Below are 18,496 nucleotides of genomic sequence, written 5' to 3'. Positions count from 1 at the left end.
CAGTCACCCTCCCACTCTACCTCCGCCCAAATTCCTGCAGCACTAGTGAAATCTTAGGCCCAAATGTTGGCACTTAATTGTCTTTTATTTTATTCCCTATTTGTTTCCTGTACATTACTCGAGACTCCCTAATTAAAACAGTACAATAAACGTTTACGTAATTGAGATGGCTCGTGACGTCGTCCAAGGCCAGGTAACGCGTTCTGTGTTACCCAGCGCCTCCGCCGCCCCGCTCCCACATGCTGGCTCAGCCCTCGGCCGCGGGGCGCAGTCAGGACCCGTCTGCTGTGCAGAGTCCGGAGGGTTGACGGAGTCATTTATTTCACCCTCTGATCTAACTATCGCCTCCTCCCGAGACCTAGCAGGCGGCTCTCTCCAGAGTGGCTCAAGACGCCGAGCAGGGCTGTGAGACCCGCCACATTCACCAGAGGGCGCGTCTCCCCAGTTTCCTCGCTTAGAAAGGCCCTAAGGTTCCCGTTCTCAGGACGGAGCAAATGAACGCTGGTATATTTAGGCCCTCTGCGGTCGCCGTAGCCCCAGCCTGTCAACAGGAAGTAGAATTCTATTTGGGGCTCATTATTCGGGAGAGAAAGGCCAGGGATTCAGGGGAAACACGCCCACGCCGCTGCTGCGTAAGTTCTCAGGGAGTTTGGACTCCATCCCCACTCTTGTGCCTCCCTCGCCCGCTTCTGCCCCGGTTAACGTATCTTGCCCTGAGCCAGCTCCCTGTCTTAATACAGAAGCGTCACCGCGACCATGGCCGAATACTCCTACGTGAAGCCCACCAGACTCGTGCTCAAGGGAACCAAGGCCAAGAGGTAAACGCGAGTTTGTGCGGGAGAATCTGCCCCTCTTTTCCGACAACCCTCCGCTCTCCTCTCCCTGCGGCTAGGCTGTGGAAGCCGCCGGGAGCTGTCATTCAGGCTCCCAGCCCTTGGGCCTGGCCTCCTGCCGAGATGGACTCAGTTCCCGGCGCGGGTGCGGAGACGCACCGCCAGAGTCTCGCCCTAGCTGGGCGGACCGATAGCCAAGGCGCCACAAGTTCGGGTCTCTTGATGAGCCCCCCCCCCCACCTCCAGATCTATGCTTGGTGGGTCTGTATTAGTGTGATAGTGTAGGTTATAACAGTAGCTTCCTTTATTAGGAGTAATTATTTTCAACATTGTCTCCCTCCCACCTAGAAAAAATTAGCTTTTAATGCAATATGTAGATGTGGATTTTGAAAAGGATATGGGTTTGAACCTGGACTCCACTAAATACTAATTTTGTGATTTGTGGCAGGTACGTTAATATCTTTGAGCTTCCATTTATTCGTTTATTGGGAGAGATTAATGATACTCAAAGGATTATTATGAGGATTAAGTGAGATAATATGTACAGTAAGTAACTAGAGCCAAATACAAGGAAGAAGTTACAGTGGTGATTTATGAGTATTAGATTTTTAGGAGAAGATATCTGCCCACTCATACCTCCACCTCGTTTTTAACTGCTATATTTGCTCGGGGTTGATTATTCACAAAAATGTTGAGCATTTCATCCTGGTCTGATAGAGTTTTAGGTACGTTTATGAGAGATGGAAAGAAAGTGTCAAGGAGCAAACTGAAGCCACTGCACTTGAGAACTCTGCCTAGGGGTCTGGCATCAAGAATTTATCCTGAATACATGTGAAACTGTTACTGTCTGAATTCATAGGAGGGAGGGGAGAGTTAGCTTCTGAAAGCTTATTTTGTGATGAAAATACAAACAAGTGTGTCTTATAATCATTATAACTATCAATATAATTAACACATACATAGCACTTCCTATGTGCCAAGAACTGTTCTAAGTACTACATATTAACTTTTTTTTAAAGTCATTCTGGGTTTTCTTTTAATTATTGAGATATAATACATATACTATAAAATTCACCCTTTTAAAGTAGAATTCAGTGCCTTTTAGGATATTCACAAGGTTCACCACTGTCAAGTTGCTGAACATTTTCATCATCTCAAAAAGAAACCCCACAATCATTAGCAGTCACTCCCCATTCTGCTCATCCCCTAATCCCAGGCAACCACTAATCCACTTGTCTGTATCAGTTTGCCTCTTCTAAATATTTCATATAAATGGAATCATACAATATGTGGCCTTTTGTACCTGGCTTCTTTTCCTTAGGATAACATTCTCAAGGTTCATCTATGTTATATTAGTACTCATTCCTTTTATGGCTGAGTAATATTCCATTGTATGGATACAACACATTTTGTTTATCCATTCATCAGTTCATGGACATTTGGGTTTCCACTTTTTGGCACTTGTGAATGATGCTGCTATGAATATTCTTAATACAAGTTTCTGTGCAGACATATGTTTTCTTTTCTCTTGGGTGTATACCTAGGAGTAGAATTGTTAAGTCCTATGGTAACTCTGCGTTTAACTTTTTGAGAACTCCAAACTCTTTTCTAAAGTGGCTGCACCATTTTACATTTTCATGAGCAAGGTATGAAGATACGCATTTTCTTAATCCTCACAACAGCCTTAAGAGTTGGGTTAAATTATTATCCTCACTGTGTAGGTGGGGAAACTGACTTATTTTCCAAAAATCACAGAGCTAAGAAATGACGGAATCAGGCTTTTAAAAGGCAGTCTGGCTCCAGAGTCTGTTCTCTTAACTTTAACACAGTATGTACAGGATCAGAAGTGACTTCTCAGGATTAGAAGTAAGAGGGCATATCAATGTATATCATTGTAAATCAATAATTTATAGATCAATGTACATCTTAAAAGAGTCTTCTAAGATTCCATCATATGACAGTATGCAAATCAATATATTTAAACTCATCTATATAAATTATCTCCTATAGTAAGAAGAAAAAGAGTAAAGAGAAGAAGAGAAAAAGAGAAGAAGATGAAGAAATTCAACTTGATATTGTTGGTGAGTCAGTTTTGTATACCTTATTCTGAGAAAAGTTAACATTGGTTGAGATCCCTTTAAAACTATTTTCCTAGTAGGGATAAGTAGTAAAAAGGAAGTAGAAGGAATTTATGAGCGACTCATATTTGTCTTAAAGCGCTCAAATATTACTTATAGTTATAGATTGCTTTTATGCTCTAGCACAGTAGATGTCACTGCTGAGGCCTTTTCTTCATCATCAGGACAAAGTACAGGAGAGAGGAAACATGGTTCTCTGAATCATTACACTGCTTAATAACCCAGAGATTCTGATATATCATTTTAAAAAAGGCCTAATATAGATAAATATTATTTTTTATTTTATTTTATTTTTTGTGGTATGCGGGCCTCTCACTGTTGTGGCCTCTCCTGTTGCGGAGCACAGGCTCTGGACGCGCAGGCTCAGCGGCCATGGCTCACGGGCCCAGCCGCTCTGCGGCATGTGGGAACCTCCCGGACCGGGGCACAAACCCGTGTCCCCTGCATCGGCAGGCGGACTCTCAACCACTGCGCCACCAGGGAAGCCCAATAAATATTATTTAACCAAATACATTTTACAAATTATTTTCTCTTTCTCTCTTTTTTTTTATATTGATATCCAGTTGTCCCAGCATCACTGATAAATAGACTTTCCTTTCACCATTAAAGTGCTTTGGTATCTTTGTCAAGAATCAATTGACTTTATATGTGTTAAGTCTATTTCTGGACTCTGTTCCATCGATTTGTCTACTGTTCTAGTGATATATTTGTCTTGATTACTGTCATTTCATAAAGTCTTGAAATTAGGTTGTGTGAATCTCCCAACTTTATACTTCTTCTTTATACTTCTATACTTCTTTATACTCTTCTAGATCCTTTGCGTTTCCATATAAATTTTACAATTTATTATTTTCTACCATAAATCTTGTTGGATTTTCTGGGAGAATTATATTGAATCTAGGTCATTTGGGGAGAATCAACATTAAGTGTACTTGGTCAAAATGGCACAGAACATGTAAAATACAAATAATTTAAAATCATTAACTATTACATTTTTAAGAAAGTTTTAATGATCATAGGATGCTGATAATGATTCTAGGTAAAGCATTTTTTTTTTTTTTACTGAAAACAATTATCGCTATAAGTCAGAAATAAATTATGTAAAGCTCTCACTAAATTATTTTAATTGTGGTAAAATATACATAACAAAATTTATCGCTTTAGCCATTTTTAAGTGTACAATTCAATGTCATTAAGTGCATTCACATTGTTATACAGCCATCACCACCATCCGTCTCCAGAATTTTTTTCAGCTTGCAAAACTGAAACTTTGCACCCATTAAATTATAAATGCCCATTCCTTACTCCCCCCTAGTCCCTGGCAACCTCCATTCTATTTTCTCTCTCTCTATTTTCTGTCTCTATGAATTCAACTACTCTAAGTACCTCAGAAGGGTGGAATCATACAGTATTTGTCCTTTTATGACTGTCTTACTTTGCATAATGTCTTCAGGGTTCATCCATGTTGTAGCATGTGTCAGAATTGCCTTCCTTTTTAAGGCTGAATAATATTCCTTTGTATGTATATACCACATTTGTTTATCCATTCATCTATCAATGAAAACATGGGTTGCTTCTACCTTTTGCCTGTGAACATGGTTGTATAGATATCTCTTCAAGACTCTGCTTTCATTTCTTCTTGGTATAGACCCAGAAATGGAATTGCTGGATCATATACAGTAATTCTATTTGAAATTTTGTGAGAAACCACCATACCATCACATTCCCACCAGCAGTGCACAAGAGTTCCAGTTTCTCCACATCCTCATGAACACTTGTTATTTTCTGTTTTTTTTGATAATAGCCATCCTAATGGGTATGAAGTGGTATCCCATTATGGTTTTGGTTTGCATTTTCCTAATGATTAGTAATGTTGAGCATCTTTTCATGTGGTTATTGGCCATCTGCATATCTTCTTTGGAGAAATGCCTATTCAAGTCCTTTGCCCATCATTTGAATTGGGTTGCTTTTCTTGTGGTTGCTGAGTTTTAAGAGTTCTCTACATATCCTGGATATTTATTCCTTATCAAATACGTGATGTACAAATATTTTCTGGTTGTCTTTTTACTCTATTGATAGTGTCCTTTAATGCACAAAAATTTTTCATTTTGATGAAGTCCAGTTTGTCTGTTTATTCTTTTGTTATTTGTACCTTTGATGTCATATCCAAGAAATCATTGCCAAATCCAGTGTCATGAGGCTTCTCCCATATGCTTTCTTCTTAGAGTTTTATCTTGATAGTTTCAGCTCTTACATGTAGGTCTTTGATGCATTTTGAGTTAGTATGTGTATATTATATTAGGTAAGGTCCAGCTTCATTTAAGCTAAACTTTTACTAATTTTTTATTAGTTATGAGAAGCCTGACCTGTTTAGCTGAATAGATAATTTTGTACAGTGTGATTAACTCAATTTTAAAAATGTTTTATTATGGAAAATTTTCAAACTAATACATAAGTAGAGAAAAGAATGTAATGAATCTTCCATGAATATAATGAATCACTGAGCTTTAGTAATAATCAATATTTTAACAGTCTTGTTTGATTTACACACATGCCCACTGTGAGATAATCTCTCATACATTTTTCTGGAGAATTTTAAAATAAATAACAGATACTAAGTCATTATAAATGTGCATTTCTTACAAGATCAGTCTCTCTCTCTCTTTTCTTCCTTCTGTTTTGCTCTTTCTTTTAATACATAACACTATCTCATTATCAGACCCAACAAAAATTGGATACAATTTAGGTTTGTACTCAACAGTGAAAAGCTTTTCCTCTAAGATCAGGAACAAGACAAGGATGCCCACACTTGCCACTTTTATTCAAGATAGTATTGGAAGTCCTACAGAGCAATTAGGCAAGAAAAAGAAATCCAAATCAGAAAGGAAGAAGTAAAAATGTCATTATTTGCAGATGACAGGATATTATATATAGAAAACCCTAAAGACTCCACCAAAAAACTGTTAGAACTGATCAACGAATTCAGTAAAGTTGCAGAATACAAAATGAATATACAGAAATTTGTTGCATTTACTATACATTAATAATGAACTATCAGAAAGCGAAATTCACAGTCCCATTTACAACTGCATCAAAAAGAATAAAATAACTAGGAATAAATTAACAAAGGAGGTGAAAGACCTATACACTGAAAACTATAAGACATTAATGACAGAAATTGAAGAAGACATGTAGAAAAGATATTCCATGGTCATGGATTGGAAGAATTAATATTGTTAAAATGTCTAAACTAACCCCAAAGCAATCTACAGATTCAGTGAAATTCCTATCAAAATTCCAGTGGCATTTTTCACAGAAGTAGAACAAACAGTCCTAAAATTTATATGTAACACAAAAGACCCCAAATAATCAAAGCGATATAGAGAAAGAAGAACAAGGCTGGTGGTATCACACTTCCTGATTTCAAAGTATATTATAAAGCTAAAGTAATCAAAACAGTATGGTACTGACATAAAAACAAACACATAGTTCAATGGAGCCAGATAGAGAGCCCAGAAATAAACCCATGCATATTCCAGGAATATACAATGAGGAAAGGACAGTCTTTTCAATAAATGATGTTGGGAAAACTGGACTGCTATCTTGTACCATACACAAAAATTAACTCAAAATGAATTAAATGTTTAAACGTAAGACCTGAAACCATAAAAGTCCTAGAAGGAAAATATACGTAATAAGCTCCCTGACCTCAGTCTTAGCAATTGTAATTATAATCTGGAGGGATACATAAGAAACAGGTTGCAGTAGTCATTGCCTGTGGAAACCAGTCGTGGATGACTGGAGGCTGATATGAGAGAGTCTGTTCTCTATATATCATTTTGTACCTTCATGTGTACTGCTATTTTACATTTTAAAAGAACCTAATCTTGACAGTGGTGGTAGTAACCTAGATCTACATACCTGCATAGAAACATACAAGTGAGTGTGTGTAAAAGTGATGAAATCTGAATAAGTTTCATGGATTGTATCAGTTTTATGGATTTGGTTTTGATACTGACTATAGTTATGCAAGATGTTAGCCATTGGGAGAAAGTGATTAAAAGGTATATGAGATCTCCCTGTATTATTCTTACAACTACAAAATAAAAATTTTAAATATGTTATAATGACAACAGCAACAAGTAAGAACCTTCTGTCAAATCCAGAATATAAATTTAAATTACTGATTTTATTTTTTAGGAATCTGGTGGACAGTAACAAACTTTGGTGAAATTTCAGGAACCATAGCGATTGAAATGGATAAAGGAACCTACATACATGCACTTGACAATGGACTTTTTACACTGGGAGCTCCACATAAAGAAGGTTTGTGTCTGGTAGAAGCAATGGAAGGGAAAAGGCTACAGTATATATTTTATAACATTCACTCACTTAGGCCAAATTCTAACAAATCTCGAATATATTCCAAAGGAATGAATCCATTGATTTGACTCTTCCATTTTTTTTCCTTCTTCACTATTTACCAGTTATTGGCAACTCCCTCTTTCCAGTATAAGCATTTGAAAACATTCTGTATAGTTCCAGAAGAGTATCCATGGGAATCAAAAACAATATGAATAATTGAAATAATAAGTAGAAAGAAAAAGAAAACCTGGTTGAGTCAAAGGTTTGAATTCCTTTATTCTTTAGACCTTTTGCCAAAACTAATCTGGAGCATTAAATAACTGTTAATAATTTAAAGTTTTCTCATTCCTTTTAGCCCATGGGAAGAAGCACTAATGAGATACGAAGAAATTAGAAGATTAAAAGGCAGTAGCTTTTTGTCTGAATGGCCATCCCTTGAATAACTTAAAGCATGTAGCTTTTTAAATATTAATTGCTTGTCTATGTGCTAACTGCATTTTAAAATGAAAAGAGATAGTATCTTGGAAGTGACTAAATAAGCATCATGCTGACCTATCTTGTTAAGTATGTAAAACTAAACATGAGTTATATAGAAGACTAAAGTAACTCTTGATACTATGAATACTGTATTATAATTACATCATAATATAATATTCTTATGTTTGTTTTTAAAAGAGCTACTTCTTTCAAGCTAAAGAGTATCTTTATATTTATAAGAAATGTCAAATTTATTTCAAATTGTTTTTTCTCCTGTAGTTGATGAGGGTCCTAGTCCTCCAGAGCAGTTTACAGCTGTCAAATTGTCTGATTCCAGGTAAGCTTGAGTTGAACTATAATTAATACATTGTAATACAATATGATACATTGTAATGGAATATTATATATCGATTAAAAGTAGTGTTTTTGAAGAATAATGAATTTGGAAAATGTTTGCTATATAAGGTATTATATAATACTTGTATTAAGAAGGTAGAATATTAAATTGTATACATAGAACTACATTGTCCAGTACGGTAGCCACTAGCCACACATGGCTTTTGAACATTTGGACTATGGTTAGTCTTGAATTTTTATACACACACATACTATTTTTATGTTCCATATTTAATTTCCTTTCTCTCCGTTTTTAACATTGATCTATTTTATTGATCTGAAGAATTGCCCTGAAATCTGGCTATGGAAAATACCTAGGTATAAATTCAGATGGACTTGTTGTTGGGCGTTCAGATGCAATTGGACCAAGAGAACAATGGGAACCAGTCTTTCAAGATGTAAGTACTCTTATTGTTTATAAAAGTTCCTTGTCAGTGAATGGGAAAGTCTCTAACATTCATTGAGAACATATGTTCAAAAAAACCAAAAAAAGTAGACTGCAATAATGCATTAAATTTTTTAAAACCAACATGAATTCATAATCTTAAAAAGAGCTAAAAAAAATAGTGCAACACAGGGGAAAAAAAAATCAACAAAGTGAAAAGACAAGCTATGGATTGGGAAAAGTATTTGCAAACCATATATCTGACAAGGTGTTAATGTCCAAATTATATAAGAAACTCATTCAATAGCAAAAGAAAGAAAAATTTAAAAATGGGCAAAGAAACTGAATAGATATTTTTCATTATATCAACAGAAAACACCAACATAGGGAGGGTGGGAGGGAGGGAGACGCAAGAGGGAAGAGATATGGGAACATATGTATATGTATAACTGATTCACTTTGTTATAAAGCAGAAACTAACACACCATTGTAAAGCAATTATACCCCAATAAAGATGTTAAAAAAAACAAAACAAAAAAAACAAACAAACAAAAAAAAACACCAACATATGATAAGGCCAGGATGATAAGTCAGATACTACCAGTTATACAGAATTTGAGGGATGTTCATTTCACTTTATTTTTGGGAAAAACACTAAGTTTTAAAATTTTAAATTTAAATGAAAGAAAGACTTAAAAGTCCCTGATGTAACAAGTAAAACTTTGTTACAAAAAGGTACTCAGCAGAAAGATCAGCAGCACATATTTAAATCACCTTAGACTATACAGCCACATCCAAGCTTACCAAAAGTCATCCAGGTGACAGAAAACCGAGCCCTTACCACCTCAAATAAGAAATTAAGTCAAATCCATGTTATTAGCACTTTTGTAACTGGATATGATAGAAGATTTAATTCTTCCTACACCCAGAAGTCCCTCAGACATTGATTCTTAAAGTTCTGAGCAATAAATTCAAAGGCATCGAAGGCTAGCTTTTATGAGATATATTTTCTCTGCATTTTTTTTTATTTTATTGAAGTATAGTTGATTATACTTCAATCAACTATGATATGTTTTTATATTTTCTAATTATGGAGAAAAATTTAAAACACTACTATTATAATTTTTTTTGTCTTTAAAGCTAACTTTTTAAAACACTAAATCAGTTATATCCTCAATAAATCTCTGAGGCCAAGGGAAATAATTCTATTCCATACAGTTAGAATTTAGTACTACTAATAGAATATACTAAAAATATTTAATGTGGTTATCTTTGAGTAGTAAGATTATAGGTGATTTTGGTTTTCTTTTCTGTATGTTTTTTTATTTTTCCAAGTTTTCTTCACATTATTTTTCCTGATTACTTTTAGACATGGGAAAAATTCAATTTAGTCTCAAGACTTAAGAATTTTTTTCACAGGTATTCTCATAACTTATTTCTTATTATTTTGTTCATTTAGGGGAAAATGGCTTTACTGGCCTCAAATAGCTGCTTTATTAGATGCAATGAAGCAGGTGATATAGAAGCAAAAAGTAAAACGGCAGGAGAAGAAGAAATGATAAAGGTAATCATGAGACTTTTCTATAGACTAATACATGTCACATGTATGATGTGACTGCTTCTCTTTAAAATGTTGTAATCTGATCCAGATTCGCTGTGTGTAATGCATTAGTGAGGGCCAGAGTGGAAGGCTTAAAGAAACGAGGGAAAAAAGCCTTTTGTAAGGTGGCTTTAATCCTTATAAATAAAGCATAAAAATCCATGTTACATTTTCTCCACTATCAGCATAATTTAAACACATCTATCAAGTATCTGCATATGTTTTGTTTTAAATTCTGTGTCATATATTTGATTTTATTTTTAAAATGTTCTCGATTTTCATAATCCTCAGTTTTACAGTCTTACAGTATTCTTTTTACCTTGAAAAATATCACTAATCTTTTTAAACAAGAATATTAATACCAGTAACTCTTCATTTCATTATTTGGAGTTGACTGATGGAAAAAAAAATACCATTCTAGACAGCTCAGGAATTAGAAGTTTCGGTCTATGTTCCATAGTTTTCTCAAAAGTCATTTTCACTGCCAAAATCTCAAAAAATTTAAATCTAAAACCTAGATATTTCTGTTATATTTTAAAAAGTATTAGTCATAATATTTTTCAATTATATAAACAAAACTACAGCAAGTAGCTGCAGGTACTCTGCTGAGTGAGGCTTTACAGAGGAGGAAACAACCTTTGACCTTCCCTACATCCTCACTGTTTTGATCAGTCACTTCATGAAGTCACACAGATAAAGTGGAGACAGGATGTGTACCCAGGCCCAACTGACTCTAGAAATTACGTTCCACATCACACTGCTTCTCAGGAAGCAGTCATTAGAAAAATGCTGGTGGATTTCTGACTCACCTATTTTTAATTTTATTTATATTTAATATTATTGTATCGTGCTTGAATTGTTTTTCATCTGGATTACATTATAAAAGTATGATTATTAAAGACAAGCAGTACAAATGTATGTGCAGTACTTTGCACATCTACAGAAATAAAAAAACACTGTGTTATATTTATCAATAATTACAACCGTTTTTATATGAAGTACCTGTCAGATTTCCCTGGGTCTGTCTGGTTAGTCAGGTACCTGAAAGCTCTGAGCAATGATAATCCAGGACTCTTTCCACCTTGCCTTTTACATTGCAGGCTCTGCTAGTCCGTGTCAGCATCCACCTTTATAGCCTAGCCTTATCTACCAGAACACATTCCCTCCTGCCGAAAGCAGTATTGTGTCACAGACCTGGCCCAGAATTTCCCCAGGTCTTCTAGGACTCCTCCAGCCAAAACTGTCACACACATATTATTTGCACATGCCTATTGCTCACCAGTTTCTAAGCAATCTTGGAATTATGCTCTAAGGCACAGAGATCCCTTTCCAATGTGGGTCCTTTGGGTTGCAAATTGCCAGTTTCATGGCCCTGAATTCTGTCCTCTTCTTACCCCCCTCAGTTGATCCTAATTGCTGTATCTGTATCAATTAATTTATGGAATGTGATAGTAAGTATCTGTCAAAACTGATGAAAGTATAAGGAGGATTTAAAAGGGATAAATTCCAATTAGATGAAAACAAATTGTGTTATGTTAAAAGTTTTAATGTGTTGGTAATATCTTATGCATAGTAAAATAGCTACTATGTTAAACTTTCAGTGTTATAAAATGAACACTAAATTGCAGGATAATTTGATCCTACTGTATTTACTTTTGCAGCCAAAATTAAATTAGTTAAATTATTGCCTAATTGGCTTAGTGGGATCTGATCTGTAAAATGCTTTTCAAATAAGTTTCTCTTCAGTGTTTCTGATGTAAGGGCTCTAAAGAAACGTATAATAGCAATTATTTAGATAAATTATATATATAAATAAAAACACATATCTAGAATCTGTCTTTTCTGAATCTAATTGCTAAGTTAACTGTTTTCTTCTTTTGCATAAGAAATCACCTAGAATGTTCTTCTGTAATAAGTAAGGTGGAGCAGGGGGAAGATAATTGTGTAACCTGTTGGGTTCTCATCTCCAATATCCAGATTAGATCCTGTGCTGAAAGAGAAACTAAGAAAAAAGATGATATTCCAGAAGAAGACAAAGGAAATGTTAAACAGTGTGAAATCAATTATGTGTACGTATATTTTTTCCTTTTAGAACTGTAGATTTGGCAGTGAGATGCTTCTCAAGGCACCTAAAATAAAATAACCTGAAGGACAAGCAGAGACAACATACTGTAGACTCTAGGACAGAGCACTAAACCGAATGCTTCTCTTAGGCTTCAGTTTTTGTAATTATCATCCTGCTAGCTTTCAATGCTCAAATCACTTGAGTTAATTTATTCTCCCTACTCTATAGAGTGTCTGTCATTGTCAGTACATAATGCCAACCAAATGCTTCCAGGACACAGGAGACTCCAGCCAATATTCCAAATCTTGAATTTGTAGAGCTATCCAAACAACTGCCTCTTTGATGGTGGGGTACTAAAGTCATTTTTGTTGAAAAGTTGTATATAAGAAAAAGGTTTTTTTAAATAAAAAACTTTTAAAAATATTTTAAGCTCATCAGTAAACATGTATAATCAAAGTTTGAGATATTTTTCAAGAAAGATATTTTCTTAACAGAAAGAAATTCCAGAGCTTCCAAGACCACAAACTTAAAATAAGTAAAGAAGACAGTAAAATTCTTAAAAAGGCCCGGAAAGATGGATTTTTGCATGAAACACTTCTGGACAGGTAGGCATATTTTTAATCATTTCCAACTATTTTCAGTGGCCAATAGAAGTAGTGTATATAAACCCATGTTCTTTTTTAATTACTGTAATTTTCAAATTTTTGTCTTTATTTTTAATTTTTGAATGTGGTGGTATTACCTTAAAAGGACATCATAAGTCTGGGAAAAGATCACCAAGAAAGAATATCTGGAAATAGCCAGATTCCAAGTGCTTATATATTTTATTGCAAGAAATTCAGGTCTGACTGAAACTGTTTCATAAATTTATTTACCATCAACTTTTTATAACTATCAGAACCAGGGCTAGAAAGAAGTTCTTTGACTAATTTCAAAATTCAGTGAGTTCTGTTAAAGTAGTGCAGCTTTCCAAAAATGAGATAAAAATCAGTTTAAAAATTTCTAAGTATAAAATTGAATAACAAAATTGAAGCACTTTTATTAAGTTGAATTCAGATGTGTGCAGGATATTTATCATAGCACATTATTAATATTTATTTATTAGTATTCCTATTTAGGTAAGTAGTGTCCTAGATTTACAACATTTAAAAAATGCTTAGGGCTTCCCTGGTGGCGCAGTGGTTGAGAGTCCACCTGCCGATGCAGGGGACACGGGTTCGTGCCCCGGTCCGGGAGGATCCCACATGCTGCGGAGTGGCTGGGCCCATGAGCCATGGCCGCTGGGCCTGCGTGTCCGGAGCCTGTGCTCCGCAACGGGAGAGGCCACAACAGTGAGAGGCCCGTGTATCACAAAAAAAAGAAAAAAAAAGAGTAAGGCCTGTGTCCTCTAACTTTTATCACTTATGAAAATACAACATTGCCACCTTGTTAAATAGAAGCTTAGAGCATGCTTAAATTCAGAGGCAATTAAAATCGCTGTTATGGATTTAAAAAGCCCTCAAGCAACATGAGTTAAAGATCAGGAAAAGATTTTTTTTGTAAGAATAAAATCCATGTAGTATGAAACATAAAATTGAAAAGTAAAATTTTAATTAAACTATTTTAATATAGGCAGTGTGGTAATATAATAACCAAAATTGAGAGCACAATTTCTGAGCATGAGTTTATGTTTAGTAGCAGTTGGCTATATATGACATGTTTCTACATAGATTAATTTTTATTATTTGTTTTTGTTTAAACAGGAGAGCCAAATTGAAAGCTGATAGATATTGCAAATGACCAGGATTTTTGTTTCTGTCTTCTTTTTTTCTGAATAAAAAAATCAGTGGAAGTGTTTTAACAGAATTATTGGGCTGTTATGGAATTACTGCTGAACCAGTTGCTAGATTTAACCAAGACTAATCAAGTTTAATTGAGATTCTCCATGGATGTACTTTTTTAGTCAACTGCAGTGTTTCACATGGAAATGAAACTTAGAGTACACACTTAAAGTACCACAGAATTCTCTTCTTTTCTGGATTTCCTGTCATAAAGCATGAAGTGCTACTCTGTGAAACTGATGCTTCTTGTGCAGCTTGTGGAAGCTGTCTTATTGCTTTACAGTCTTACTTTGCATTACTCAGTACAATAGATGCCTAATCAGTACCTTTAAAAGGAAATTAGAAACTCCCAATCCAATCAGTCAGCAAGGCTTTGATTCTACCTCTTAAATGTTGCCCAAATCACACACAAGCCAAACAAATATCAGGACAAGGGGACTGCACAGAGAGAAAGAAATCGGGTATTAAGCAGTGGGATGGGAACAGGAAACATTTTACAAAAGAGCGAGTAGGTTCAGAACAGAGGATAAGAGTAAAATTGGGGAAATTCCCTACTTAGGACAGTTTAACCACAATGGATATGTATTTATATAATGCTTTCATCCTCACGTGTGGGATGGGATGGGAGCTATTAAAGAGGCTCAGACACTAAGCATTGCTGAGGTCTGCTATGCTGAGACAGTTTTATTCCTAGCCTGTCTCTTTCTGAGTTCCTGAAAACAGTATTCAGGAGCCTGTGCTCCGCAACGGGAGAGGCCACAACAGTGAGAGGCCCGCGTACCACACACAAAAAAAAGAATCGCCTAGGGTACCTGTAGATTTCCAAGACCCATCCTTAGAGGTACAGGCTTAGCATATCTAGGATTAGTCCCCAAAACTGACATTTAACAAGCACTCCAGGTAACTCGGAAGCAAGTGATCTGAACCACACTTTGAGAAACACTACCCTCAAGAGACTGAAGTCTTATTTCCAACGGTAGCCTGGTACCAAAGACCATCTGCCGGCCAACTGATTTCCCTGGAACAAACATTCTGTCTGCCTGAATTTTTGAACGTAGTATATTCCTGTACTCCTTGTCACCATGCTCACCCTCATGTTCACCCAGTTCTTGCCCCCATTTGAGAGAGGAGGACTAATTACAGGTCCTGGCAACTGGAGGATACAGATTAAAAATAGGCATCGCCTGCCCTCATGGAGTTTATACACTAGTGAAGGAGGACAACAAATGAATAAAAATTGCAGGTAATTGGTGAGTGTTCCTTCCCTGTTTCCAGCATTGCACTTTATAGAACCCCCATTATGCAGTGAAGTTAGTCTGGGAGAGTGGCAGAGATCAAGAATGAATGTTTCTACATATAGTCATGTGGTGCACATTTTTCCATCTTGTGCATGAGCCGTTATCATGAGGAATTTTGTTTAAGGCACTATCAAAATCAAGATACATTCTGATCAAACATTCCCCTGATTTACTAGTTTAGTAACCTTATCAAAAGGAAGGTTATATACAATAAAAGCACAAACAAAAAGCTCCCCACACCCAATTTTGACTGCTCACGCATTTTCAGATTAGATCATTTTGATTTTTCTATCTTCAAGTTCACTGACTTTCTCTTATCTCTAAACTGCTATTAAACCCAACTGATGATTTTTTAATCTCAGACACTATTTTTCACTTCTAGAATCCATTTGATCTTGTGGTTATTGCTACTGTTGTTATAATTTCTTTTTCTCTGCCGAAATTTCTTATCCATTCATTAAAAGTCTTTTTTTGGTGTTTTTGTTGTTAGGCAGAATTATAATAGCTACCTTAAAAATCCTTGTCTTCTAATTCCAACATCTGGGTCATCTCAGGATGTCACCACTGATTGCCTTTTCTTTTTAGTATGTTTCTTCATATGTCTGATATAATTAGACTGTATCCTGGACATTGTGAATAATACATTATAGAAACTGTGGATTCTGTTTTGTCCTTCTGAAGAATCTTTGTTGTTTAGTAGGCAGTTAATATGGTTGACCTCAAGCTCCAAATTCTATCTCCCCACAGTGGGCTACAGCTGAAATATCCTTTCAGTTCTTTCAGTTTTAGCTGGGCTGCTTGAAGTCTGCCCCAAAGATTTGGAGTTCTGAGATCAGTGAGAGATTTAGGCAGTATGGCTACTCTCTGTGGCTTTCTTCGTTTTTCAGGATTTCCTCCTCACTTTCTAGACTCTGGTTACTTGAACTCTGTCCTCAGATTCCTCAACTACTAATACTAAAAGTTTCTATATGAGTTTTAATGGCACTGCCTGGGGCCTGCCCTAAGTTGAAAAAATGTTGAAAATATGATTCCCTTCTTACTAGAATTAACTCCCCTCAAGTTTCTGCGTACTTTTGGTCACTCTCCATTACCTTTAGATAATTTTTAATATTTTGTCCAAAGTTTAATTTTTGCGTGTGTGAGAGGGTTAGTCTAGTCAAGCTACTCCACCATGACATGCTCAAACTCTTACTTTTTCCTTGCCCTCTTCCCAAATTAAGGACCTGTCTGGACTTTCCTAGATACAGATACAAAACTCACCAACATCCTACAGAAATAAGTTAATAAAGAAATCATTAAAATCAATGAATACATTCATACATCTTAAAATAGGCCTGAATTCCTAAAATGGACTCAGCATACCAGATGACCCAGTACCCACCCAAATGCTACAGAGTTCCTGGGTCAGCTCTAGTGTAGAGCTAATCAGGGCATGGGTTCAACTCCTTATTGTAGGAATTATATTTACTCAGTTATTCTAAACTCTTATAACACAGAAGAATATATTAAAATATGCTAGCTTAACATCATATTTTATTAACCAAATTATTATGACATGATAGCTTTCATAACGGGTGAAAAACATCAAAAATTACTTTTCAAGATATTGTTCTTTTATGGTATTATTATCATCAATATTAGCCTAAGGAGATTAATGCAGGTAACCTCTGTGATAATTTTTTCAAGCTCACTCATCTTGAAATCCATTTCATTTAATTAAAAGATTAGAAACAAAATGAGAAAAAGAACAATTTCATACCTTTACTTCCCTTTTCCTCACCCACCTATTAGTTTAAAGGCTTTTTTTTAATGCATATTTTATTAAGTGAACTGGATGGTGTTAAGGCAGGTTTTGCTTTATGACATTTCCTGTGTACTTTACCCCAGGAAAATCTCTGGCACTATTTGATGTATTTCTGTTTAATTTTTTGCCACTGGGCTACTTAAAACATTACAGAGGCTTATTTTCCAAGATGGAGAAAAAACAAGCCTTCTTTCCATTTGGCCTTGTGTTTCAACCCTGCCTTTGTATTTCATTAAAAAAAAAACAGATTTTCTTTTCAGACTGCACAGCAAGGACTTATAAATTAAAATCTGCAGGTGTTCTTCTTACAGTGTTCTGCAAACCTAATGAGGTTCTGCAATCCTGTTAGTGCTGCTAGTAGAGAAAAAGGGGCATAGCACTACTTATTAGTGTTTATTTTTCCATCATGCTATTTCCTAATTCTGGTCCTTAGATGCTAAGTGGAATCGTAAGGAAGAGAACAAAGAAAACAGAGCATGTCTCTTTACTCCTTTAGAAAGGTGTAAACGTAAATATAAATAGACTCCAAGGTAAGGAATCAAGTCATGACTTCTAACCTTAGTTCCCTAACCACACCACCTGACAAAATTAAGTTGTATAGTTGTAGTCATTCACATGGGGGGAAAATAGGCAATGTCTTCTCATGTCTTATTTTTTCTTTATTATCCCTTATGCTTGTGTAAGTACTATTCCCTGTTTGTTTTTTCTTTATCCTGCTAAATATAATCCCCCAAGGCTTTTTGTTTGTTTGTTTTGTTTGTTTTTTTACCTGATACCAGAAAAAAACCAGGGAAAACTTAAAATTAAGATAATAGTTTAGCAGGCCACCAGCATTCATACAGTCTGATGCTACCTGTGCATGCAAAATGGCTTTCTAAAGTGTGGTGACTTGTTTGGAAATCGCCAGTGGACCTCAGACCAATCTAGGCTGTCGTGCAGCTCCTCAGCCCTAAATCCTAGTATAGATCAGCTTTAAAGCAGAGCAGCAGGAATTGTTTAAATATATCCCTTCCTACTGTTGTTCAGGAAAATAATTTTTCCCCAAATTCCTACAGATACAGAACCTTCTTGTATGCTCCCTTGTTTTTCATTTTTAGCCCAAAAATCCTCTCTAGAAGCCCTTCTGTACATCCATCACTGCCTCTTCAACCTCTCCCACCTCTCCACCTATGATTACCAACTCTTCTTTTTCCATGTTCCTTTTACTGCCATAGCCTCATTTCACACCAGTGTGCCCTTTCCATAATGTAGAAAAATGGACGAAAACTTAAGCATTTAGCAGAAGGTAAACAAAAATTTCTAATAGACAAATTTC

At 35.6% G+C, this 18,496-nt stretch overlaps 1 protein-coding gene across 2 annotated transcripts; it reads left to right on the top strand.

Annotated features, from left to right (window-relative positions):
* Positions 1-476: 476 nt before the first annotated feature.
* Positions 477-14,104, top strand: FRG1 (FSHD region gene 1). 2 transcript variants are annotated; one of them, XM_067721495.1, is made up of 10 exons: positions 477-632; positions 741-818; positions 2,844-2,914; positions 7,172-7,297; positions 8,093-8,150; positions 8,493-8,607; positions 10,054-10,158; positions 12,172-12,263; positions 12,754-12,864; positions 14,002-14,104. In XM_067721495.1, the coding sequence occupies exons 2-10, from the start codon at positions 757-759 to the stop codon at positions 14,036-14,038; spliced, it is 777 nt and encodes a 258-aa protein (XP_067577596.1). In that variant the 5' UTR covers positions 477-632; positions 741-756; the 3' UTR covers positions 14,039-14,104. The 2 variants fall into 2 exon arrangements, with proteins under 2 accessions (XP_067577596.1, XP_067577595.1); XM_067721494.1 differs by having other exon boundaries at positions 547-818.
* Positions 14,105-18,496: the final 4,392 nt, after the last annotated feature.

The sequence above is a fragment of the Pseudorca crassidens genome, chromosome 21 (assembly GCF_039906515.1).
Source record: "Pseudorca crassidens isolate mPseCra1 chromosome 21, mPseCra1.hap1, whole genome shotgun sequence".
Classification (NCBI taxonomy): Eukaryota; Metazoa; Chordata; class Mammalia; order Artiodactyla; family Delphinidae; genus Pseudorca; species Pseudorca crassidens.
The sequence above is the reverse complement of the archived record's forward strand: the minus strand, read 5'-3'. Positions and strand labels throughout refer to the sequence as shown.

Coding starts and splice junctions, on each gene's coding strand:
- FRG1 (XM_067721495.1), top strand. CDS start 757: ATGGCCGAATACTCCTACGTGAAGCCCACCAGACTCGTGCTCAAGGGA. Junction 819..2,843: donor AAGGGAACCAAGGCCAAGAG/GTAAACGCGAGT, acceptor TATCTCCTATAG/TAAGAAGAAAAAGAGTAAAG. Junction 8,151..8,492: donor GTCAAATTGTCTGATTCCAG/GTAAGCTTGAGT, acceptor ATTGATCTGAAG/AATTGCCCTGAAATCTGGCT.